The sequence below is a fragment of the Vulpes vulpes genome, chromosome 12 (assembly GCF_048418805.1).
Source record: "Vulpes vulpes isolate BD-2025 chromosome 12, VulVul3, whole genome shotgun sequence".
Classification (NCBI taxonomy): domain Eukaryota; kingdom Metazoa; phylum Chordata; class Mammalia; order Carnivora; family Canidae; genus Vulpes; species Vulpes vulpes.
Window position 1 is genome coordinate 29,188,701 of NC_132791.1, and position 27,459 is coordinate 29,216,159.

The 27,459-nt window shown below is 40.6% G+C and overlaps 1 protein-coding gene across 2 annotated transcripts in view; it reads right to left on the bottom strand.

Moving 5' to 3' along the window:
- Positions 1 to 27,459, bottom strand: part of TEK (TEK receptor tyrosine kinase) — a 97,646-nt gene that overhangs the window by 31,208 nt on the left and 38,979 nt on the right. For both annotated transcript variants that reach the window (XM_026009003.2, XM_026009002.2), the window contains exons 2-9: positions 24,469 to 24,780; positions 16,161 to 16,271; positions 15,151 to 15,303; positions 11,441 to 11,572; positions 10,780 to 10,920; positions 9,661 to 9,789; positions 6,605 to 6,756; positions 4,834 to 4,978 (exon numbers count right to left, since the gene is read on the bottom strand). In XM_026009003.2, coding sequence (XP_025864788.1) covers positions 4,834 to 4,978; positions 6,605 to 6,756; positions 9,661 to 9,789; positions 10,780 to 10,920; positions 11,441 to 11,572; positions 15,151 to 15,303; positions 16,161 to 16,271; positions 24,469 to 24,780 — 1,275 coding nt within the window. The remainder of the gene's footprint in view (positions 1 to 4,833; positions 4,979 to 6,604; positions 6,757 to 9,660; positions 9,790 to 10,779; positions 10,921 to 11,440; positions 11,573 to 15,150; positions 15,304 to 16,160; positions 16,272 to 24,468; positions 24,781 to 27,459) is intronic.

A 27,459-nucleotide genomic window follows, 5' to 3' on the forward strand; every position in this document is an offset into this window, starting at 1 on the left:
GCAAATGACAAAGAATGACTCCTTCACTGGGGGGTGCTAAAGTACTCCTTGCACATCTTGACTATGAAATATCTGTAAGAGAATAATTAGGCTGCGCCTGCACATAGTAGCTGACATACAGAATGAGTAATGATATGCAGATTTCTTAGAAGTCCCCACCTATTCCCAGAACCTTTCAAGAATCTATCACCTGCTCCTTATGACTATCCATAAAAAGCATGACTCTGCGTCCAACCAGGGTGACTTAGATCCTGTATCAGAGTGTACCTGCTGCACTCTGCCCATCCCCTTTCAGTGTGTACTTTGGCTTTGCAATAAAATTTCTGCTATACTCTGAACTGCTTGAATTCTTTCTCATAACGAAGTCAAGAACCTGGCACCAGCTGGTGGTTGAAGTCTCAGGGCCCAAGAACTCCCCCAGTCTCCTGTATCACTCTTACAGTTCTCTGTTCAGATTCAATGCAGTCACCTGTGCTATGATCTCCTGGCTTTGCTCTTGCCCCTCCAACCCACTATCCACAAAGTATGTCTTAAAATATGATCACTCCCCTGCTCAAGTCCTTATCATGGATTCCCATCATGTTTAGAATAAAATCCAAAATTCATTTTGTGACCTGCCAGGCCTTGCACAATTGAGCCCCTGCCTCCTCTTCCCCTCACCCAATACCATCCAGTGCCACTGACCTTTCAATTCATCCAACTAACAATGCACCCAGTCTCCTTTCTGTCTCCGATTTTTTGTAAATGCTGTTCTCCTGTAAGCAATGTACCTAGACCTCCCACCATTCCCTGTTACCTCTTAGGGGATCATTCAGCAATCAACTCTGATGGGACTTCTTCAAAGGGGTTATACCAGAACCTCAGTTGGGCTTCAAAGAACTCACTCTGTTACCTCATTGCAATTTTCAGAATTTATTATTCTTAGAGATTTTGTGTGATCATTTGATATTGGTCTTCTTCTAGACTATGCATGGTCTCTTTCTCTTTCTCTCTTCTTTGGCTTAAAGCAACCCAGATTTATTCTTACAATTCTGGAGGTCAGAAGTCAGACATAGGTCTCACTGGGCTAAGATCAAGGTGTCAGTAGGGCTGTAAGGGAGCTCAAAGGGAGACTCTGTTTCCTTGTTCTTTCCAACTTCTAGAAACCACCTACATTCCTTGGCTTGTGGTCCCTTCCTCCTTCTTCAAAGTCAACAACATCATATATCTTTAATCCTTCTTTCATTGTGATATCTCTTTCTGACTATAGCTAGGTAAAATTCTCTAATTTTACAGACTCATATGATTAGAGTAGGTCCACCAGATAATTTAGAATAATCTGCCCACCTTAAAGACCATATATTCTCAATAGGGTGAAATAGCACCCCCATGTAGGTTAAAGTAGGTTCTCTCAGGATTGAAAAAGCCTCAGATATTACAATGGTTGTGGCCTTCCAAAGGGCCACAGTGCGCAAATAGGTCACAGTGCGCAGTATATTCATTATATTAACATTTTATGGTGAGGGGAGGAGAGTTTGGGAATAAATTTCTAAAGGGGTTCCTTGGTAAGGTGATAGTGATCAAAATATTGTAAAACATTGCAATGGACTCTAAACTCCATTAGGGCAAAGACCATACATGGTTTACAGGTGCTGCATAAATGTTTGACAATTGAATTTCTAGTAAGTTCTGTAGCTCTGTCAGCCCATCCTTAAAAATACACCCAAATATGTATGTTATATAATATAGGATCTTTCAGATTCTGCTAGTGTTTTTACTTACAGTAGTTTCTGAGAAGAGTGCACTTCTGTGAATAAATTCATTCGTTAAGTCTGCTGCCCTTATATGAGCAATAATACCACCTATTTGCTTAAACCAGCAAATGCTTATTTTATTGTAGCTATAAATGCTAGTATCTTGTGATACTTTTTTATAAACATGAAACAAATTGCTCCAAAGGTTCCTCTTAGTAATATGTCATTTTATTTTTTGTCTTTTAATAATTTGCACTGAGATATATATATCATAAAGTGCAAAAATCTTAAGTGTATTTAGCTCGAGGGACTTTACCTGTGTACACACTCATGTAACTATCACCCAGATTGAGACAGGGAACATTTCCAGCCCCCCAGAAGACACTCTTGTGACCCTTTCCCGTCAATAGGGAACTATTATCCTGGCTTTTGTCACTTTCAGTTAGTTTTGCCTTGTCTTTAACTTTAGACAAATGGAATCACAAAGCATGTATTTTTGTTTGCTCTTTATTGTGTCCATGATATCCATATTGTTGCAGGAATTAATTATTTTTCATTGCTGTTTAATATTCCACGGTATGATGTTATGAGCTGAACTGTGTTTCCCCCCAAATTCTTATGTGGAAGTTTTGACCCCCAGTACCTTGGAAGCTAACTCTATTTGGAGACAGGGTCTTTAAAGAGGTAATGAAGTCAAGATGAGGTCATTAAGGTTGTTCTTAATCCAATACAACTGTTGTCCCTTATAAGAAGAATACATTCGGACACACACACAGAGGAAGACCATGTGAAAATACAGGGAAAAAACAGCCATTCATGAACTAAGAAGTGAGGCCTCAGGAGAAGTCAACTCTGCTGACACCTTGATCATTTACCTAGCCTCCAGAACTTGAGAAAATAAATCCCTGTGGTTAAGCCACCTCATCTGTGGAACTTTGTATAGCAGCCTGAGCAACCCATTAGGAATGACTACACTACAAATTATTTATCCTTTATAATATAGATGAAGATTTGGGTTAATTTCAGTTTGGGGTATTATGAATTAAATTGCTCTGTACACTGAAGATGTCTTTTTTGAACATATACTCATTTCTTTTGAGCTTATACCTCAAGGAGAATTGCCAGGTCATAAGTATATGTATGCTTAACTTTTGCATATATTTTCAGTTTTCCAAACTGATTGTACCAATTTGTATTCTGGTAGTAAAATCCTTACATCTGGGACACCTGGGTGGTTCCGTGGTTAAGTGTCTGCCTTTGGCCCAGGGCGTGATCCTGGAGACCCGGGATTGAGTCCCACATTAGCTCCCTGCATGGAGCCTGCTTCTCCCTCTGACTATTTTTCTGCTTCTCTCTCTCTCTGTGACTCTCATGAATAAAATAAATAAAATCTTTAAAAAAATCCTCACTTTTAAAAAAAATACTATGATTAAAGACACTGATTAATTTACCTAATTATCATTTTATAAATATCAGTAAATACAACTATTTTCATTTTATAGATATTAGTAAATATGACATGAAGAGCTAACCATCATGTAGAGCTAAGTCATTATAAATATGACATCAATAACAATACTACAGATGCTTCTATGCGCTTCTATGCGTTGATGTCGTGTGCTGTGTCTTCTACTAAAAAATAAAAATTAGAACTGATTCTTCTGAATCTTAGCAACATGGTTTATTTTTGACTTATTTATTTTCCATGTCTAGCAAACATTCCAAGAAGCTTAAAAATAAGGTAATTTGTCTTGTCTGCATATCATTTCCTCCCTTTCAAGAACATGTAAGATATAAGAAATAATTTGGTCATGTGAATGTTCTACTGAATAAAACAGATCAAGGCCTTTTCCAGTAATCCAAAAGAATATTAACAATTCTGTGGCAGTTTATGTGGATGTTCAGGGTAGAGAATCCAAATCTACAAGGCTATATTTAAGCTAATGTTGTTATTGGTCTTCTAAAAAAGATTATCTTCTGGGCACTTACATTTATTTCATTTATGGACATTACCTCTCGGACAGCCCAAAGATTCCTAATCAAGTAACAAAATGGGTAAAATACAAATCAACATTGGTTATCTTGCTCCTAATCTTTAACAGAGGAGACTCAGCAAACAAAATGGTCTAGAAATGATGATGCATTATTTGGATTCAGGAGACCCAGGTTCAAAACTAAGATTTACTCCTTAACAGATATGCTACTTTATACAAGTTCACTAAACCCTCTGAATCTTCTTTTCTTTCTGGTAAAGTGGTGATAACAATATCTGTTGCACAAAGTTCTTATAAAAATTAAATAAGATGACTTATGTGATGTACTTAGCCCAGTGCCTTTCAACAAAATATATCAGAGAGCTGTTAGCTGTTTTTGTTTAAATGGGTTCATAAGAAACTTCCAAACTTAAAATTCCTTGCAGTATTTATGTATACCAGCCAAGCTAACTTGGATTTACCTCCATGTTGCTTTTTCCCCTCAACCACAAATGCATACCTATCTACTTAATTAATGTGAATTTTGAAATATTAATTCACTGCAGGAAGAATAATCCATGCTGAATATGTGAAAAAATTATTTGTGTTCATTATACAGCATAGCCTGGACTTCATAATAAGTGAGTAATTCTCAAAGTATTTTCCAAATTATCCTGCACAATAATGAATAGGAACTCACAACAATGATGAAGTCAAACTTTTCATGTAATATAAACACTACGAGATATGTTATGCCAGACACAATTCCAGGTGTTTTGCATATTCAACAAATCTTCACAGTAATCCGGAGAGGTAGATAAACTAAGCTTTATTTTCAAATCAAGAAAGACTCAGAGAGGTTAAATTCATTTGCTCAGGGCTATATACAAGTTTTCTAGCTATTAGGGACAAAAATCAAATCCAGGGCTGTGTAACTCCAAAGGTCATATACTTAATCCCTCCTTTCCATTTTCATGCATATAAAAAAATTTCAAGGTGTAGTATCCTGGAAATTTTCCAAAGCATTTTAGTATTCAGGTAACATTTCTATATTGGAGCAGCACCCAAAGATACATAAACACAATGTACTGAGGATGCAAGCTCTTCCTCTAGAAAATGAAGCTTACCTTTAACAGAAATGTTGAAAGGTTTTTCCACCATCCCAGCTACTGTGTTCACACTGCAGACCCAGACTCCTGAGTCAGGGGGGAGGATCCGGTGGATGGTGAATGTGGCCACTGACAGATGACTTGTAAGATTGAAGTCTTTTGGCTGGAAGGGTCAAATACAAATAAAAGCTTCTAGGGAGGCATAAACACACGAAAGGCCCATAACACTGACCCCATCTCATTGTTTGATAAGAAGTTTTCTAAGGAGAGATTAGGAAGCCAAATGCAATGCTAGTATAATCATTGGCTTATTTCCAAAGCTATTGTAGTAGCCCTGTAAGTTTATATTGGATTGATGCCCTCTCAGATCCTGCTGTTGTGTTTGTGTGTTTGGGAGTGTGGGGTAAACACTTACAGGCTAGGAACCTAATTCCTTTAAATTGCTCTGGTAACATTTGTTCCTTCCTGGTTGAATACAGAGATGGCTGGGTAAGATGACAAAATAGCTCCCCGAAATAATTGGGAACTATCTACACTATAACTGCACTACTGAAACCCACAAAACTGCGGGAAAAATCAGGGCTCTGAAGACACATAGACTTCAATTCACATCCCTACTCTGTCACTTTTGACCAATTCCTTATTCAACTTCACCTGACCAATTTCCACTTGTATAGAAAGGGGACAGGTAATATTATGCAGCATGTTGTATATAGCATGGTTGACCCTCTGCACTACTAGATGGTAGCTGTTACTTCCATTAACCCAGGAAAAGGCCAACAAGATTTTAAGAAGCTGTCAGTTGGCTTCACTACCTAATGAGTTGAGTGAAATCAGGAACATCTGATGTGTAGAAACCAGTAATGGCACATTCTACATATCCTGCCCCCAGGAGGCCACTCACATCTACCCTCTTGTCAAGTTGATTTTCAGTCATCTTTGAGAGAAAAAAAACCAGATAAGCATTTCAAAATTTTTAGATAGGAAAATACAGCAACTTCCTGAAGATCACTTGTGACACAGAGAAATTTGGTGCATTTGAGATTATTGGAAGAAAGAAGGGAAACATATTGGAAAAGTTGTTTAGTCCTCTCCAACAAAAAAGAATTGCTATGACAGCACTCTAACCAGTGCTGAGCAATAAGGCAACAGGGCAGAGTCTAGAGGTAGGGGGCCCAAGGAATGTATTCAGATCCAAGGGATTCTATGGATTATCTCTGAATGGGAAATGTGGGAGTAGATGTATCTAGAGTCAAATAAATTATACTGAACTCCTGTCTTTCATACTCTGCTAATTTTTGCTCCAAAGAGCACAATAGAAGTAGACCAGTCATCAAGGTTCCATTTCCTGTAGCACATGGTAGGTAACACATGAATCTCCTGCTGATTCATGTGGCCACACCTTGCCACACCCTTTGGTGGCCACAAGACCACCTCATTCTTCCTGATATGAGAAGTTAGAACATGGGAATATTGTGAGGAGTAGAACTTGCACAGGCTGACATATACTTCTCAAAACACACAGAAAGTTCTGCAGGACGAGTCCCATCCTCGGGATTCATCTTCATCAATTCCACTGTGGTCGTCTCTTTCTAACCTTGCACTATAGCACTGGCCAGGCTGCAGTGAATCTGCTCTACCTCCCCAGGGACATGGCATTTTGTCCAAGCTAACAACATTCCAGGTTCAGAGGATGCAAGCCCAGGGTGGAATGTAGCCTTGAGAGAGGTGATTACTACAATAGAAAGCATCTAGTAGTGTCGGAAGTCAGATTAGAAATAACTCTTACATGGAGCACTGTCCCATCTGGCTTTACGAGAGTCATTTCTTCATTGGCAGGGAGTGGCCAGCCAGAAGCTTTGCAGATGGGGTTAAATTTACCACTGTTTACTTCTATGTGATCCGGCAAATCCTCTATCTTTGGGATCATCCTTGGCATGCCTGCATGAGGAAAACAGCACTGTGAAATCTAATCTTTGACACAGCAACAGTAATAAAAGCAGCTACCATTTGACAAGTCACATCCCAGTTAAGAACTTTGCAAATATTATATTGTTTTAATAAACTTGCGGGGGGATGCTATTGCGGTCTCCATTTTACAGATGAGAAGACTGAGGCTCAGAGCTATATGAATCTAGAGTCCACACTCTGCCATAATGCTGTGCTCCCCTCAGTGGATCTGGCACAGACAGTCTCTATGTTAAGATGTTCATCATGGTCGCATCTTCCCTGGCCTTACCTTTCAACAACTTTTACTTTTTAAGAGAATGTTAACAAAAACAAAAGCAAAAAACAAAAATAAAAATGAGGTCCTCTTTGACTCAGAAAACAAACCCACGATATTGCTGACCAACATGATCCTCCATTTTGATCCCCACTGATTGGGAATCTGCAAGTAGCAGGCGATGAAAACCATTCACATTTATATGCAAGAAGTGAAGTGGACTAGAATTACACCCCCAAACTGGTTTCTAGGCAACAGCCAAATGAAAAGTGTCGCTGCCAACACTTAAAGAAAATGTCTCTGGTGGCAAAAAGGGTATCAGGACTCCTTGCCTCATACCTACACTGTAGAGAATGAATAATCCTGAAATTTAACAATTTTATTCTGAATTGTAGGGCTCCAGAGAACCTCAGACCCTTTGTGACTAAACAGGAGACACGGTAGAAAATAGTCCAGCACTTAGTGGAGAATGTGGATAATAGAAGCGCCCCCACAAGAGCAGCAAGCTGTTGGTTCTGGGGGCCAGGGAGAGGAGGTGGAGGAGGCAGGGACACAGTAAACACAACATTCATATTTTCTATTGATGTCCTTTGTCTCTGACCTAGAATGCAGTAAGTTATGGAGCCGGAAAAAAAGAGGTCTAAGAACTACAAGAGTAATTCCTTGACCTATCTGTAGACTTGAAGGGATTATGATTAGAATCTACCAGATTTTTCATCCTAAGAAGTTATTCGCATAGTTATTTTTACTTATTTATGTACTTATTTATTCATGAGAGACAGAGAGAGAGAGATGCAGAGACACTGGCAGAGGGAGAAGCAGGCTCCATGCAGGGAGCCTGACTTGGGACTCGTTCCCTGGTCTCCAGGATCACGCCCTGGGCTGAAGGTGGCGCTAAACCGCTGAGCCATCCCGGCTGCCCCGCATAGGAATTTTAAAAAGTGCTTTGACACTAGTAAGGTGGTTAAGTCTGTCCTATACTGCCACTGGGTATTTCCTGCAGTCCTCCAGAGGTGAGCCCACATGTGCAGGTGGAGGTGGAGCAGAATCCGGGAAGGAGGAGAAGGGCTTCTCTCCGAAAGTGGAAGGCCTGGATCTGGGTCTGAGATTCTCACACCTTTTGCAACTTCAGGCTCAAAACAGAAAAGGAGGCATAAAATTGAAAATTCAAATCCTTTGGCTTGTTAGCTATTTTCAACCCAATCCTCCAGCAGCCCCAAGGCCTTTCCTTCCCTTCCTAGACCCTCCCAGGTTCCTGCCCTGCAGCCAAGTCCAAACACTGGATAAAGAAGTGAACACCTAAAGCTTAGCCAAAGCCTTTGAAAAACAATTGTTGGTATTTTCCTCCCATGTTTGTTCTGATTTTAAAAAAGAACAGAGAAAAAACCCTAAGGGTCTTAGTCTTACTGCCCTCAGTGTAGATTTCTTTCTGTAACATTTGATTTGTAGGATTGAAAAAATGGCACATGTTCATTATTTTTAAATTTTGAAAATACATAAAAATATGCTTCTTTTAATTTTAAAAAGTGTATTCTAGGGCAGGAATTAGCAGACTTTTTCTGTAAAGGACTAGACAGTAAATATTTTCAGCTTTGCAGGCTGAAAGTTCCTGCTAACTAGCTACCCAACCCTGCTGTAGTGTGTGAGCAGCCACGGATTATGCATTCTCAACGAGTTCGTGTGGCTACATGCCAATAAAATTTTCTTTATAACAACAGATGGTAGGGAAAGAAAAAGGATGAAGTACTGATAAATGCTACAATACAGTTAAACCTCAAAAACAGTATGGTCAGTGAAAGAGGCCAGCCACAAAAGACCATGAAACATGTGATCCCATTTATAGTTTATGAAACGTCAAGAGAATAAGTAAATCTATAGAGATAAAGTAAACTTGTGGTTGCCAGGGGCTGAGGGGAGCAGAGAATGGGAGTTCTGGCCAACAGGGACGCGTTTCTTTTGGTATGACAGACGCATTCTAAAATTAGATTGTGGTGATGGTTGCACAACTCTGTAAATATACTAAAAATCATTCAGCTGTACATTTAAAAGGGATGGATTTCATGGTATAAAAATTGTATGTCAATGAAGCTGTTAAAAAAAATAGAGGGCTGAAAAAAAATAGAAGGCTGGATTTGGTCAGTGGGTTAAAGTTTGCAGACCCCTTGCTCTAAGGTCTTTTCTGAACTAGAATTATTTAAAATTTCATTTTGAGGGTAATGTTTTCTAATTTTCTTCTTCTTTTTTATATCTTTCTTTTCAAAAATATCCTTTGTCCAAATGCCTCCAGAGTAGTTCCCTGGTGTGCATATCCCGGGAGAAGATGGGTCCTAGGGAAGGGTACAGAAGAGACAGGCAGAGCCCCCAGCCAGCCAGTCATCACTCAATGTGCCACCAAATAAGTACATGTGTTCCTAGTGGAAGGAGAAATGAAGGCCAGTAGGAGGGCCTGTAGAAAGAGCTGGAATGTTGTCCTTTAGGGTTTGGGATATATCCTTCCCAACTTCTGGATGGAAGCAGAAGTGGCTTGAGGAATTTGGGCTTCTGGAGTAAGAATCAGAACCAGCAGAGCTCAGTTCAGACGCGCTGACCATGGCGCCAACTACAGTGTTACCTTGCTTTACCTTCTTTCTCACACTGGAGCCCTTGGCGTTCTGGAGAGCAGAGACATCCTTGGAACCGATCACACATCTCCCCGTGGCTGCACCTGCAACTGAGCTTACAGTCTGGCCCGTAATAACCAGGCTGGCACGCTGTAAACAAAGACACCAGAACCCTTGTTAACACCGACGGAGGGAGAAAACTAAGGCTATGGGTGGCTAGTTCAATTTTTCTTTCCAAGCTATTTACTGGGTGAAATAGAATCCTAAAAATTATTTCACCTGCAATTTTTTTAACTGTTTTTTAAAGGTGGCTACTAGAAAGTTTTGAATTACATATGTGGCTTGCTTCTATTTTTTACTGAACTGCTCTAACTCAGAACATCGTTACCAAGTTGCTGGGACCCCATCATAACTCCCAAGATGCCAGATGCGGAGAGAGTTGAATTTGTGACGTAAATTCTGAAAAACCTTTGAGCTCTGGCCAATCCACCTCATTAGCATTCCTTAGGGAGGGTCTGATAAACTTGACTGCCCAGTCATGGCAAGCTACTGTGTAAGAGCACACATGAAACTCATACGGCAAAGATGTAAAACTTATACCACTGAGCCTCACCAAACAGGCAGGTATGTTTTAGACAGGGCAGAGGGAATCTTTGAGTAGGTGAAGTTAGTGCTGCCTACATAATGTCCACAGAAGAAAAGATCTTCCTCTATTTTCAAATCGCAAATTCTGTCTGGATCAGAACTAAGAGCTCTGATATCTATAGCCCACTGAAAAAACAAATCTCTATGGCTTTCCAACTCAAAGCCTGAAAACCAGCAGCATGAATACCATCTGGGAGCTTCTTGGAAATGCAGAAATTCAGGTGCCAGTCCAGACCTATGGAATCAGAATCTGTGTTTTCATAAGAACCCCAGATGATGTGCATGAGAAGCACTTTCTATAAGGTCCAGAGTCTTAATTATGAAAGCATAATTAACTTGAGATGAAAACATCTCTGATTTAAAACCCTGTAATTCAGCAATGGATAGTTGAGTGAATAGTTCAGGTGCATTTTTACTCTATTATTTCCAACAAGCTGGATCTCCTTGGTAAACCCACTAGAACTTTTTCTGTTCAGGGGTGTGATTGATACATACCTTCGTTGCACTGCAGACCCTGCCAACCTGTGGCACAGGAACACCCATAGGGGTCTGGGAGACAGAACACGTAGGACTTACATCCCTCTGGTCCACTACACCTTTCTTTACAAGTTCTGCCAAATGTGTGCAGTTCACAAGCTTTGGGGGGGAAAAAGATGATTCAGAGTCAAATATTCAACCCCTTGAAATGTATGAGTCTTCTTTTAAGGGTCTCTCCTAGTGAATGTGGAAAATAATCCAGTCTCAGCTATGGCATGAACAGACAGTACTGATCGTCAATAAAGAACCTTTAGGAAAGGGTATCTTTTTCTAGTTCACATGGAGTTTCCACATGGCCTAACATGGTCCATGTAGTTTCTGTTCCCAAATGGTTTCCAGAGTTAAAATTCTACCTCCAGCAGTGATGGCTTTTTTATTATTTCTTATTTTATTATTATTTAAAGATTTTCTTTATTTAGTCATGAGAGACACACAGAGAGAGGCAGAGACATAGGCAGGAGGGGAAAGCAGGCTCCCTGCAGGGAGCCTGATGTGGGACTCAATCCCAGGATCCTGGATCATGACCTGAGCCAAAAGCACATGCTCAACCACTCCACCCAGGTGCCCCAGGGATTGCTTTTGAAATCCACAATTTACTCATCTAGTGCTCTTGACTTACCCTTCTCACAGGTTCTCCCCATAAATCCCGGTGGGCAAATGCATTCTCCTGTATCTTCATGGCAGACACCATTGTTCATACACACAGTGCAGACACGGTTACATTCAGGTCCCCACTTCTGAGCTTCACATCCTTTTAAGGAAAACAAGGCTCTGGTGAGTAGAGCACATTCACTCCATAAACCTTTAGTGAGCACCCTACAACGTGTCAGTCATTTTACTGGACATTAGTAAATGAAGAGAAACAAAATACAATCTCAGTTCTCTAAAAGCTAACAGTCTTATATGAGAAACAGACAATGGAAACAGGAAATAAGGATAGAAATAAAGACAAGGAGTACTTTATCCTGTCTTAGGTATGGAAGAGGGTATAAATGAAGGCTTCTTGGAGGAGGTGGTGTGTGAGCAGAATCAGTATAACCATATAATGAGGAAAGAAGATAGGCTATAGAGTGTGTCCCAAGAAAAAGTGAGGCGAAGGAGGAAGGCCTGGCATGTTTGGGAGCTGCACGAAAGATCAGAGCCAAAACAATGGTTTTCCAACGTTGATCCCTGACCAATAGCTTCTCCATTACCTTGGAATCTGCTAGAGTTGTAAATCCCAAATATACCCCCCATCCATGAACTACTGAATGAGAACTCTGGAGGTGGCCTAGCAATCTGTGCTTGCCAAGTCCTCCAGATAATTCTGATGTATGCCAGAGTATGAGAACCTTTGGTCTACAGTAATATAGAGAAAAGATTCAGCTAAAAAAGCAAGCAGGAGCTAGTAGCATCCACCTGTTCTTCAGGTAAAAAATCATAAGAACTGAAACAAGATATACAAAACCTAAAGTATAAGAGTGGTTAAATGCTTCTAGCTTCTTATTTCCTGGATATTTCTTTTTTTCTTTAAGATTTTTAAACATTAATTAATGAATTAATTAATGAAAGAGAGAGAGAGATAGCATACAAGTGCACACAAGCAAAGGGAGGGGCACAAGAGAGGTAGCAACTCTCAAGCAGACCCCATGCTCATCATGGAGTTCCCACGCAGGGCTCTATCTCAGTACTCTGAGGTCCTAACTTGAGCTGAAATCAAGAGTCAGATGCTTAACTGACTGAGGCACCCAGGTGCCCCTCCTGGATACTTCTTTCTCCCATTTGGTGATTTTAGATGGTTATTTGGATCCAAGGATACCTTCTGACTAAGGAAAAAAGTCAGGGGTGTTGGGATGACCCTTTGTGGTCAGAAATTTAATTTCTCACCTGAAAAGAACTAGTATCTTTGTCCCTGAGTGTTAGTCTCAGGGGGTAAGCTTGGACCTGTGCCTACAGCTGATGTAACTTTATAATTTCTTTGGCAAGAATTCCTGGTTATCAGTATTTTCTCTAAAATAATCAGGAAGACTATCTACACAGACCCTTCTTTTTTTTTTTTTAAGATTGTATTTATTTATTCATGAGAAAGAGAGAGAGAGAGAGGCAGAGACATAGGCAGAGAGAGAAGCAGGCTCCATGTAGAGAGCCCGATGTGGGGCTTGATCCTGGGACTCCAAGATCACGCCATGGGCTGGAGGCAGGCTCTAAACCACTGAGCCACCCAGGCGTCCCTAAATAGACCCTTTCTTACAGACTTCCACTTAATAGATAAAGCTACAAAATGCCGAGAAGTTAATATTTACATGCCTTAATATATAAAGGGAAAAATACTTCTGCACAATTAGTGATTTCTTAAAAGCCAGACCACAGGTTATTTACAGGTGTTTAAAACTAATGATGGCAGCCCATGTAGAAGAAAATGGGCATCCTGTTACATTAAACTATTATCTCTAGGGCTCTACGTATCTATAGACCTTTCTCAGCTTCTCCCCTACTCCTGGAAAAGATAAAAGAATAAAGCTTGAGGGGAAAATTGAGGTGATCTCTTGGGGATGGAGAAGCCAGGAAAAGAGCTTGTTGATAAGCAACAAGATGCAATCAGGTTTCTATTAATTTTCTTCAAAAGCCCTGAGGTTTTACATTTTAGGAAACCAAATGTTCATGCATACAGAGAGAAATCCTATAAACTCAATGGTTATAATAAATCTTTTGTCAGAGAATTTATATTGAAAAGAAATCCTGTAAATACAACCAGTGGGATTTTTCACACAAAGTCTTTATGCACTGATATTTTCCTAGATTTCAATTTTGTCCTGAAGAGATGCCTACAGTTATGAGAAATAGACAAATGCCTTCAGCTGTACCTCATTGCTTAAAACATCAAATAAATCCCACTGGGGAAAAATACTCTTAAATGGGATGATCATAGCCTAACTCAAACTTTTTTAGAATTATTTTAGATATTTAGCAGTGCTTCTCAAACAGTTTCACCAAAATACCCCTAATAGCAAAGGAATTACCATGTGCTCCTAGCAATCTCAAGAGATAAGCTAGAGATCAAAATGTGTTTTGAAATCTTTCACTTTGTATTAAAAGTTCAGGTGAGTTTCACATTCTAGTCTATATTAAGGCATGTTTGTTTTGACATTTTAAAAAAAGTTAAATCTTTTACCATATGTCAACATCTGACATTTCTGCTATTACTAGAAAGTGTCCCCATAAACCCTAGACTCTGAGTGCCCCCAGTACGTGGTGTTGTATTAGACTGGAGAGAAGCCACCTAAACAAAATGAAGGCAAACTGTGCTTTGGCCACTTGGACTCTCCATGAGAGTAGGGAATAAGAGAGGATTCCACCTGCCAAAACCAGATGAGCTACACTTTTCATACTTATAATGTCATAATGCAAAACTATTTCTCCATTTACCTATGTAACTACTCTGAGAATTACCCAAGGGACAGTGATTCATCTTTTTATCCCTCATATTTTCATACCAAAATGATGCTGGGCACAGAGTTATAATCAATATATATTTGTTGAATGAACAAACAAATAAATATAATGCAAAGCAAAATTGTTCATAAGTTAGAGATTCCAATCATTAGAAGAATGACAGAGCAACCCAAATGCTCTGTCATCTAAGTAGACCTGAGTTGTTTAATATCATGAATACTTGGTACAGCCAAGGAAATTCAAGGGAAGTTTTGATAGTTGTAAAAGGGTGGGGGTGGAGTTTTTACTAGTTCTAACTCATGCGCATTTTTCAAAAATGAGAATAGAAATGCCATTTGACAGTTAAATAATCTGGGAAGTGTGGTATTTACAGGAGGCTTAATGTGGTTGTTGTTTGGGTTTTTTTAAGGAATTTATTTTATTATTTGAGAGAGAGATCACGAGGAGAACGACAGAGGAATAGAGGAGGAAGGAATGGGAGGGGGAAAGAATCTAAAGCAGACTACTTACTGATTTGAGAGCCCGACAAGGGGCTCAATCTGACAACCCTGAGATCATGACCAGAGCTGAAATCAAGGGTTGGAAGACACCCTTTATCCCGGTAATTCAAATGTTGGAAATAAAAGAAACATTGCTGAAGCACAGTTAGAGTAAGAGTATCCCCCTGGAAAGAAAGTTCATCCACCCCCACCCATGCTGAGCGCCCCACATCTTCTCTGGGGCCTATCGTTTCTGGAAACTTGCTTTTCAGTTGTTTCACCAATTTTTTTGGAGTCCTTAGTATACTTCCAGCCAGTCCCTGGTTTTTGCTTAAGTAGCCAGAGTCAGTTTCTGTTACTTGCAGCTAAAGATCCTAACAACCAAATCATCCCAGATTGTGGCCTTTCAATCACTTACTCCGGACGATCAGCCTGGTGAAGGCCGAGGTGAAGAGGTTTCCTCCTATGTACCTGGCTGAGTACACTCCAGCATCCTGGGGCTGAGCATGAGGCAGATGCACTTCTAAAATATCAGGTACCTCGTGCCGGGGCACTGAGTGGATGAAGGAACCTAGCAAGGGAGAAGAGTAGAGAACAGTGGGTCACACACAGATACTCCTGTTTCCCCATCTGGCTCCCCAACTTCATCAGTTGTCTCTGACTGGATGTAGAAAATGTGCCCTAGCATATTGGATGTGGAAGAATGAAAAGGCTGAGCCATTTAATTAATGCTCTCCTCAAAATTGAGAAAGTTGTGGTAACAGAGCAGATAGGTTGGTCTGTACCGTCTACCACCAAATAGATGAAGATAGAGCTAAGGCTAAGGTGTTTATCTTCTGCAGAAAAAGATGAACAAGTAAAGGTACCCCTGCCAACTAATCTATTAACCAGGAGATACCTAGAATCACTACTCCAATCTGGAAGTCCTATCCACCCACAGAACTCAGAATGGTCCCCATCAATACTTCAGGGGATCAGACAACTGCCACCAGATGGTGCCAAACCACAGTTGGACCTGGACAGATTTGTAAGACCCAGTTGGATTTCCAGACCTAGTGCCAGTTGGCTTCCCAAGCTCAGTCTTGTAATTTCCTTCACCTTGCAATCAAGCAACGTCACATTTTTCACGGTTGAATTTGGGACCTCATTTATCATCATGATGGGGTTTTACTGTACATTCACAATTTCTTATTACACATTCATAAATATAGAATGTATGTACATTCATGTCTGTATATGAATCTCTGCTTTAAGCAACCAACCACATTGCCTGATAGAGCTTCTTTAATAAGATTTAACTGGCTTACATCATAATGGCTTTGCTTCAAACATCTGCCCCTAAGACTGCACCAGAATGATGACCCAATATGTCTCATGCTATCTGATTTCTCACACCTGGTGCTTGTAGGAAACAAAACATATACTCACCATTTTTGTAAATCACTGCATCTTCTTCTTTCATCAACACCTTTTTGAAAGATATGTTCACATTATCTCCCCTGTCCACAGTCATGGTTAAAGTAGCTGGTAGAAAGGAAGCTTTTAAGAGAGAGAAAGAAAACAAGAAAATGAAGTCACATATTTTCTTCAGGAGCAACTGAACTTTGAACTTCAGATGATGAGGGCTGGCCCTTGCCAGAATTCGATTGATTGGTAGGACAGGAAAAAGGGGAGCTAATGTGTCTTAAACTTCATTAAGTTTTTGAAAAATGTGATGAAAGGAAGAGTCATTTTCTTTGTAAAAATGTAAATATATACATACAATATACATATACACATTTTTTTCCCAAAAACTCATTGGGGAGTTGGGGACATTATGTTGACAAATATCTGTTGTCAAAGACCTGATATTAGCTCTCAACTATATTAACAATGAATCAACCATCTTTCTCCAATCCCTACCAAGTTTTCTCAAAGTGGAAAAGAATAGAAATGGTTAGACATTTGCCAAATGGCTCTTCCCTTTTGGGTCATGGACCTTTTGGGTTGTGTTGATCCAACTAACTCTAATTGCGTTAGAACACCCCAGGCATTTCTCAAATGGAATCAGCACAATGCTGGACTTATTACTAATGGTGTAAATATTAGGATATTGGACAATAAGGCAAAGATGGGACCCTTCTTCCCCTTAATTATATATAAAATATATATTATATAATATAAATATATAATCAAATGTATAGAGATACACACATACTGACATAGTTATGGAACTGGGCAGTACTGAGAGGACCCTGGAGAAGCCATTGTATATTTGACTTATAAAACTCTTTTGGAAACATCTGTCTTTTTGTCAGTCGTGGAAAATAACATTGCCCAAGTGCTTTGGTTTGTTGGACAAGATGTGTGAATAAAATCTTCTAACATTCTCCCAACCACAACAATTTCTTAATTCCCTTAATTTACATCATAATCTACAGAGACACACAATTACAAAAATAAGAGGGGATTAACTTTAGGCTTTTTTGAGGTAAGCCATTTTTTCAAAAAAAATAGCTTTATTGAGATATAATTGACATGCAAGTTAAGCCAATTTTTAAAACGTAACAATCAGCACTAAAAGAAGAGAATTGGGACATATAACTTTCCTAAACATGAAGGGCAGGAGAAACATGAAAGCCTAGAAAAAAGCCCGAATAAAAATCATAACAAACAGAAAAGATAGATTCTGCCAAATGTATGTCAAAAGCCAGAGAACCCTAGAATGAATTTTTTTAAATACATATATAATACACATGCTTTTTCATGACTTACACATTAAACATAATAACACATAAGATTGTAAATAAAGGGATAGAAAAATATATACCAGACTTATATGAATTGAAAAAAGCTGGTATTGCAATATTTATGTCAGAAGAAAATTATTTATTTATTTATTTTTAAAAGATTTTATTTATTTATTCATGAGAGATACAGAGAGAGAAAGGCAGAGACACAGGCAGGGGGAGAAGCAGGCTCCATGCAGGGAGCCCGATGTGGGACTTGATCCTGGAACCCTGGGATCACGCCCTGGGCCAAAGGCAGACGCTCAACTGCTGAGCCACCTGGGCGTCCCTAGAAGAAAATAGTTTATTCTAAAGCCAAAACAAAATTTTTGGGATAAATATGGTCTTTACATGATGATATAATAAATGGAAGAAATAGTAATCCTGAACTTATATATGCATCCAACAATAGCTCCTAAACCTATGAAACTGAAACTGACAGAAGTAAAGAAAGAAATGGACAAATCCACACTGTGGAATCAGAAACTGATTCATCAAACAGACAAAAAATTTACTAAGGATTTTCTTTATTTAAGAAAAACTGTATAATGCAATTAAAGATCTGTTGGATATTCATGAATCCCTGTACCCAGCCAGCTGTAAGAACACATGTTCAAGCATATTGCCTCCCTTATTAAGCCACGAAGCCCATCTCCATAAATAACAAAGAATCAATATTCTATAGAACAAATTCTCTGACCAGAAGCCACCTAAATTAGAAATCAATAGCAAAGCACTCTCTACCCTAAGGTTTGGATCCCCGTGGAGTTTCAACCTAGGAACCAGCCTGCTATGGGGCACGGGGTCAGTCAGCCTTCTTTCCTGTCTCCTCTGTGGCTTTCAGACTAGTAGCTTGAGAGAGGCTGATTAGGTATGGAGCACGTCATGGGCTTAGAGGGCTACCCTGGGGGCAGGAGATGCCTGCAACTACACTCAGAAGGACTCAGCTATAGGTTCATCTACTTGTTCTTCTCTGTGTGTGCTGACCCAGGTACAGGGCCCTGCCAGGACACCCACAAAAATGCTTCTTGTGACATGAGGCATACATACCTAGAGGGAGAATGGGGTGGGTCAAAGGGCACTGGAAGTGTGGAAGACAGTCCTAGGCTTAAAGCTGTGCCCCCTCACCCCCTTACTAGATCTCTTTGAAGGAGTTACGTAACCTCTGAATATCTCAGCTTCCTTTTCTGTAATTTAGAAGTACAAGTATTTACTTTGAAAAGTTGCTGGGAGTATGAAATGATGTATTCCAAGCCCCCAGGTACTTAGAAGAGTTCAGTATCCTTCCCAAATATAAAGAGATGGCAACACTGCTGGGCAGCTGTCTGTCACCGGGGTGCAGGTGGCAGCTTTCTCGAAGGTACTAAGAGGGATGGAGCATTCAGAGAAGGCAGGGAGGGACCACGGGCAGGGGGACCTGATGGAGCTCCTGCTCACAGTGACCAGGTGCTTCCCTCAGCGATCCTGACGTGTGTGGCGCTTGCTTTCTGTGGCATGTTCCCAGGCCCCTGTAACAATCTTTTGTGACCATTTTATACTGTTGTTCCTTTCTCTGTGGTTTGCTTTTACTTTCTGCCCCTTTGTGTGACAATCTAATCATGGAACTGACCATAGAACTTCTCACTCAGCGTTGTATCCTGAAAAGGAATGGACATTTGCCACGGGCTCCACTCCAATGGGGCTTTTCTTTTTCCCCCCACTCCGTAGTTCTTTGTTGTTTCAGATTTCGTGGCTTTTAAGCCCCCTCTTTTCTTAGGTAGGTTTCTACCTAAGTGGTTATAGCAGGGTTCTACTGCTATCCAGCCTGTCCCTTCCTGCATGAATGGCTCCAGGTTGACTGTTCTCTGCTGAGTACTAATAAAGGAATCTACAACCTTCATGCTGTACTTGGATGACACAGGAGCCCAGCTTGGACACTATGCAGATTAATGTCATGTGACTTGAATGGATCATAAAAACAATAAGCACCTCTCAATAGTGCTATCAGGTCCTACTTTTTCTAAGCACTTTACACATACTTAATTTTCACAATATCTCTGTCAGATAGGTACTACAATTATCTTAATTTTACAAATGAGAAGATGAAGATACAGAGGTAAAGTAACTTGTCCAACTACCCAGTAAGTTCATAGGAGAGTCAGGATTTGAACTAGGTTACTTGGCTGTGGAAGCCTTCCATAGGTTATACAATGTTAGCACTCCAGAGGCTTTAAAGTTCTGGCACCTCATTTATAAATGAGATCGCTAGGGCCTGAATTTGAAGATGGCTTGTTCGAGGTCATTTGGATGGACTAATTGACAGAACTTAACTAAGAATGTGATTTGTGTATTCTGTAAGGGTTGGAGAGGAGAATAGATGGTAGTCACAGTTACTAATAAAGATGTTTCTCAAGATGCAATACAACTGAGTTCAATTTTGGGTGTCTCCTTTAATGATAAAGACTAAGAGTAATAGTGGTGTTCTATGTCCATTATTATTTTGTACAATTTCACAACCGTGCTATAAAGAAGGTAGGTATATCCACTGGCTACCCATGTGGGAGACGGAGTTAAGGGTGACTTTGCTCCTTACGCAAGGCTTCCTGACCGTGAGTCTGCGTGAAAGTTGAGACACGAACTCAAGACACCCACACATTCAACAACACTAGCTCTCCAGACCCTCTTACTCCAGGCCCACTGTCTTAGTTCTCAGTTGCAGCCATTCTCAACCATATTCAGTTCTGCAAATGGACCACGTTATCACTCACGACCAAGTCATAAACTTCCTCCTTCCCTTCCCCCATGTCTAACCACATCCCACTCATCATCAGTCTCCATGTAGATGTCTGTTTCTCCAGGGACCTTACATATCTCCTGGGATCCGGGGTAAGTACCCCAAGGCTGTTCTCCCAACACCCTGCACATCTCCATTCCAGGCCCCACACAGTGCAGCTCCCGGGCTAGACAGAACACTCCAAGACCTAAGTTCACATCTGCTTCGAAGGGCAGCACAGGGTGTGAGTTAGGGCCTGGCTTCTGGGATCAGTCTGAGGCAACCTGTCCAGGGCCAACAATGGAAACCAGGTGTGTGAATGCACCTAAATTGCAATAGCTGTAAGGCCCATCTCTTAATACAGGGTCGTAACAGTCCTCACCAGACACACATTTCAGTAAAGTCTAACTTATATAGTAATGTATATAAAATTGCTAGGGGAATGTCACGTACCTAAGTTTTCAAGAAATGTTACCATCACCACATCTCCCACATGTGACACAAAAAGAAGCCTTAAGAATACTTGGGGAGTGAAAGAATAAATGAATGAATCTGATTTCAAGGTTTCCTATTTTCTTTATGCTTTTAACACATTCATTCATATTATTTAAATACAAATGGCTTGCTCCTCTTTATTAACTTCACAAATCACATTTGGAAGGTTTGATGATCTTAAAGTACAGCTATTTCTCAAATGAAAATAGGAAGGAAATAACCTATGTTTCTTCCAGATGGAACACTCTGAGACAGCAACTTGGCTGTGAAAATGTTTCAAACTTCATTTATACCTCCCTACCCCCAAATGAAATCACCAGTGAGGTCTGAACAAATTGCTTTTGATTTTTTTGCATGATGCCATTGATAAAAAACAGTTTGACCATTTGGCGTGTGAGAGCCAATTTAAGCATGTTTTGGCACATCTCAAATGGATTTTCCACTTCCTCCCCAGATGCACGAGTCAGCACCAAGCAGGAATACATCGATGTTTATCCTATCCTGCTATGTCCCTGGGCAGGCGCCTCTGAGATCCCACAATGTTTTACTAGGGAATTAATAGTGTCACGAAGACATAGATGCGAAGGTTTTCCTGATTCACCATAAAGGATATTACTTTCCTCCTGCCGTATTTCAGCTACTGGATGGTCAGCAAAATAAACAGAATCCGTTCAACAGCCTGAGATGTTGCTATTAAAATGCAGGAGAGAAAGCACTACCTATTTTTATATTTTTTATAAATTTCCATAATTATGTTAATGGATGATATTAATTTTTTCTACAACCGAGTAGAAAAATAGTTTTACTAAAATTATTGCTTATTCCTAGGCACTGTGATGATTATTGAAGATTTACTATGAGCCAAATATATTGGTGGTCTCATTTAGTTCTCAAATGTATGTGGTAAAATTCCTCTCTCTGTTATTTTTTTTTTAAGATTTTATTTATTTATTCATGACAGAGAGAGAGAGAGAGAGAGAGAGGCAGAGACACAAGCAGAGGGAGAAGCAGGCTCCATGCAGGGAGCCTGATGTGGGACTTGATCCCAGGACTCCGGGATCATGCCCTGGGCCGAAGGCAGACTCTAAGCCACCCAGGTGTCCCCAAGTCTTCATTTAAACATTCATGAGAATTGGCTTTTTGTACACACCACCTTATTTAAAACTTAAGATACTGTTATTCTCATTTCACAGATGACGAAAAATGAGACCAACAGATATTAAGTGCTGACCCAGAGCTGGTAAGTAGTGGAGACAGAAGTAAAACTCAGGTGAATAAGAGTCTGAAAACCATCTTCTCTCCACACTCTCTCACTAGCAAGCCTGCTTTTACCTCATTTAACTGAATTTAAGCTCTCCTTAACCTTCACTGGCCTAGACTTTCAGTTTGAAGCAGTCATTAGAGCTGGTCTTTGACTCCCAAAATTCCAGTTTAATATACTCTCCAGGTTCTTATTTTCACAGGCAAGGACAGGCTCAGGCCATCCTGAAAAGGGCACAGTTGCACTTCAACATTTCTTTCCTATAAAGCCACTAGGGCACAAATCTCAGATTATCTTCATTCAGAATGTGGAAATGTCAGCAGAAAGGCATAACTCTTTATACAAGTCAAATCCCGAATGACAATGTGAAAAATAATAGAGCTGACTTTTTAGCCATGATAGCTTTGGCACACCTCACATCCCTTTGTTCAAACTCTCTTCCCTCACCGGAGAGCTGCATTCCTGGGAATGTCTGTTGTACACTTTTCCCACTCACCCTAGTGTCATTTAAAGGTGACCATTACAGTTTTGCTAAGAAAACCTTTTCCTTCATTTGTAATGAATAGTGATTTTTATCACTTTTGACTTTAAAATGAGCTTGCTGCTTTCAAATCTTTTAATTACGGACATTAACAAATTCAAGGAAATGTTTTCAGGTGGAACGTAGCTAGGGGCTGACTCTAAACCCTAGTTACCCAAAGTATGGTCCACAGCCCAGAGGTACCTTATCACCTGGGAGCTTGTTAGAAGTGCACAATCTCAGGATGCTCCTCAAGGACCTACTAAATCAGAATCTGCATTTTACCAAGACCCACAGGTGATCTATCTATAAGCATGTTCAACTTTGAGAAACACAGATCTAAAAAATGCAGACTCCTATATTAAAAAATTGCCAATCAGAGATATGTGTAGAGGGGTGTTATTTATATGGATCACTTTTGCAATGAAAAATCAACCTCTGAAGAATTCACAAGGTCATTATCTCCTGAAAAGAAACATTCTCAGGCCACTGTCCCTGTGGCTATGATGACATCAATCTAGAAAGGACCCCTTCGCTATAGGTATGATCAGTCCAGGGGAAAAAAAGGGCTGATGCGCGAGTGGCCAGATTTTTCCAGCCACGACAAGGAGAGGTCATATTTGCTGGAATTCTGTGCCTTCCTCCCAGCAAGTAGCACCAAGATACCAGGAATCTACCTGCCTCTCCAGGCCTGGGAGACTTAGGGCAAAATAGAATCATTAAATGATATTCACAATACTCTCTCCTCCAACTGCCATCAATTTGTTGGACTGGCCTAAAGATTTAGCTTAGAACCACTTGTATTTTGGGAAAAAGGCTCCATCACATCACTGCCTTGTGAGGCAGTAGCAAAGAGTAATATGCCCCTTTGTAGAAGCCCCTCAACATTTCCCTTCAAAGTCCTGGTGTTCTGGGAGCTAAGTGTGGTTACTCAACTTATAAAATGAAATCATGGTCTCTTTTCCAAGAATGTTAGCCTGCCAAAAGGGCCCCAATTCTTCATCCCTCCCTGTCTCCATAATCTTCGCCATTTAATTGTGTGATGCCCATCCATTCCAACTTTAGGCTCTGCTATTGGACTTTCTTTGGGCAATAAAATGAGATAGGAATGAAAGCATACAATACTGAGGCTAAGTCTCAAAAGGCCTTGTATGTTTCCCCTGTTCTCTTGCACGTCTGCCATCTCCATGAGAATACCCGGGTTAGCCTGCGAAGGGATAATAGAGGCATGGAACAGAGCCAGGCTGGCCCAGCCAAGGTCTCCAGTCAGCCAACAACCATGTGTGAGAAAGCCCAGTCAAGGATAGCCGAGTCACCCAATCAGCGCACCTGCCTTACACTCTCAAGTTAGAAATGCTTACTGTCCTGTGCCACTAGGACGGTTTGCGGTTGTGTGGTACACAGCGTTGCTGTAACAACAGATAACCCATAGAGTAAGTAACCAAGCTGAGTTACTGATAGGTGCTTCCCTCTTAAGTTCTTAATTTCTACCACACTGTCCCCTGAAAACATTAACTTCTGTTAAGAATACACAGGGGCAAGCAAAATGAAGAATCTAATGAAAAATCAACAAGAAAGCTCAAAACAGCTTATATGTTGGCATGGACAGTTGTCTTCACTGCTGTTTTCCTATTACATACATGTAACATGTTCCTATCTCCATAAAGGCCATGGAGCTCTTAGTACAATGTATCATATACTTCATTCCGTCTCCTGACCTAGGCAGGCGTCTAGTGAAGGGGTCGAATGTGAGCCAGGTGGTCAGGCTCTTTAATCCCGGATACTGTGACCTAGAGACAGCGCTGCTGGGAAAGCTCAGACACGGTCCCAGCCCCACACCACACGGTCCATGCCCCGTCTCTGACTGAGCAGCTGCCGAAGCGGGGGCTGTGTGGGAGTCTCAGGGGGCCTCTCGGGCCCCCGACTAGGGGGCATATTACCTTGCTGGCGCATCTTCATGGTCCGGATCCTTATTGCTTCTCCTCGAACTCGTCCTTCACAGAAATAGGCACCGTTGATTTTACTAGCCTTTTCTCTCTTCCAAACGACTTTTTTAGCCCATTCCCTGGTCACATCTTGAGTAACTTCCAGGGGATCCTGGTGCTGGTTCATTAAGGCTTCAAAGTCCCTTCCTATAGTGATGGGCTCGTGTGGACGCCACCCAGAGGCGATGCAGGTGAGGGATGTTTCCGCATCAGACACCAGAGGTAGGGAATTGATCAAGATCAGGTCCATGGCACTGTCCACCATTCCTAAAAAAGAAAGAAGGTGTGCAAGGTGTGAGGAAGGTTGTTAACACGGCCCCGCAGGTAACTGGTGCTTCTAAAGCTCTGGCTAAACATAGCTTGTGAGGGATGCCTGGGTGGCTCAGCGGTTAAGTGCCTGATCCCACCTTTGGCCCAGGGTGGGATCCCGGAGTCCCGGAATCAAATCCCACATCGGGCTCCCTGCAGGGAGCCTGCTTCTCTCTCTGCCTATGTCTCTGCCTCTCTCTCTCTCTCTCTCTCATGAATAAATACATAAAGTCTAATAAACAAACAAACAAACAAACCTTGTGAGCAGTCCTTCAAAATGCTACTCTTCCATGGGACGAGATCCAAAACTCTACCATGGCATCACCCAGACACTACTAACCACTCCTGCCCCACTGCTCACCGGAGCAGCCATGGACTATCAGCTATTCTTCATCCCCAAAATGAAGCTGTGCATTATATCTCTACCCACTACAGTGTCTGTGACATTAGTTAGGTATTCAGCAGTGCTTGCTGAGTTGAGATAAAGTCATAATAATAGCATTATTGTCATTCATTATTAATAATCATCATTAATTATTAAAAGTTAACAATAATGTGGTAATGCCACAATAAAGTATTCTCAAGAAATTTATCAACTATATACACTGTATGCTAACTTTAGAGACTGTCATCATTATCAAAGAATTCCCTAAGAGAGGGACTGAGTGACGTCCACATTTCCTTCTGAGCTCCATTTGCCTCCTCTTCAAAATGAGGCTAACAAGGGTGCCTGGGTGACTCAATTGGTTAAGTGTTTGCTTTCTGCTCCAGTCATCATCCTGGGGTCCTGGGATCCAGCCCCATGTCCAGTTCCCTGCTCAGCAGGAGAGTCTGTTTCTCCCTCCCCCTGCCCCTGCTCTTCCTCTTCTTCTTACTCACTCTGTCTCTCAAATAAATAAATCTTTTAAAAAACAAATTTATTTTTTTTAAATGGGGCTAACAAGACTCATCTTGGAGGATTCTTGTAAAGATTAGATGAGATAAAGTACATAACTTAACTAAGCACTATGTCAACTATATAAGATCTATAATGATCATTATTTCTGTTCTTTATTCTGTTTCCTGAACATGTAGGCCCAAACCTCAACCCTCCCCAAATGTAGACTCTTTTTTTTTTTTTAAGTTTTTATTTATTTATTCATGATAGACAGAGAGAGAGAGAGAGAGAGAGAGAGGCAGAGACACAGGCAGAGGGAGGAGAAGCAGGCTCCATGCACGGAGCCTGATGCGGCACTTGATCCTGGGAATATGGCATCAGGCCCTGAGCCAAAGGCAGACACTCAACTGCTGAGCCACCCAGGTATCCCAACCCTCCCCTAATATAAAAACAAAATCCTATCTGGCCTTTAAAAGTTATTCCATAAATGATGAAGCACATTTTAGAAAAGGAAATCCTTTCTTTTCACGTTCTCTTCCTTCCTTCCCTCCCTCCCTTGTCTTCTCTTCTGATTTCTAAGATGAACAAATGAAATCTGTGCCTATTCTCTGCTCTTGTTGAGTATGAATACTAGGGATGGAGGATATTCTTTCTCCAGTAATGGTTGATCCCCACATCTACATACAATGACCAGGGTACTAGACAAGCACAATGGGTGATAAAGACCAACTGAAGTCTCAGAGACCTTTGTGAAGATGTAAAGTGATTCAAGTAAACTCCATGTTACTTCATTTAATACCCATTAAGTTCTGCCAACAACCTGTGAAGCATGCACCATTATCATATTTCAATATGAAAAAAATGAAGGCTCAAAAGATTGAGTAGCTGATTCTATCTTCCACAGCTACTCAAGTCCTAGCTGGAATTCAAACTCCCATAGGTCTTTCAGTTCCTTAGTTACATCAGCATGCCCATTTCCTCCTCAAAGATTTTGTGCATGCTGACCTCTGTGCCTGACTCCACTTCCCACATGGCTAACTTGGGCTCATTCTTTGAGTCTCAGTCTAAATACCTTTCTCATAGATGGTGTCCCTACCTACTTGATCTAGACTATCTATACACTCTCATCCCATTATCCTCTAATTCAGTCTTCTGTTTGTTTCCTTCATAAATATTACTACACTCTGTGGCTATTTTATTTACTCTCTCTTCTCTTGGATGGCAAGTTCCACTAAGACAAGGATTAAAGCTGTTTTTCACATTGACATATATAGGAATATCCTGCCTAGCCTCCACATTTAAAGGACTTAATAAATATTTGTTGGATGGATGTGTGGGCAAATTTTATTCCAGATCTGCTTGATTCAAGTTTACCATTCCCACTTCTAGAATAATGAGGTTAAAAGTGAAAGTGTTCTTCTGAGTCTAAACTGAACTCCTTGCCATATTTAGAAGGCTGTTCTGAGAATTGCTGAGTTTAAAAAGGAAAAAAAAAACAAATGTTATGGTCTTTATAAAATGTCATAGAAAGGTGCTCGTTGGTTGCTGAGTATTTAGGATTGACTGGTATTCATTTACCATATCTTTTTTTGCGTCAAGCATTATGCCTGCCATGGAGTCCTCGTACATTTTTTTTAAAGGCAACTGCCAGTGTTGGATGTGTGCAGTGATGTTTTGAGAATGATCTATTAGGAGTTAGGTTTCTATCCGGTTAATTAAAAAGAATGTCAAAGTCAAGTCAATGAAAATGGGAATGTTAA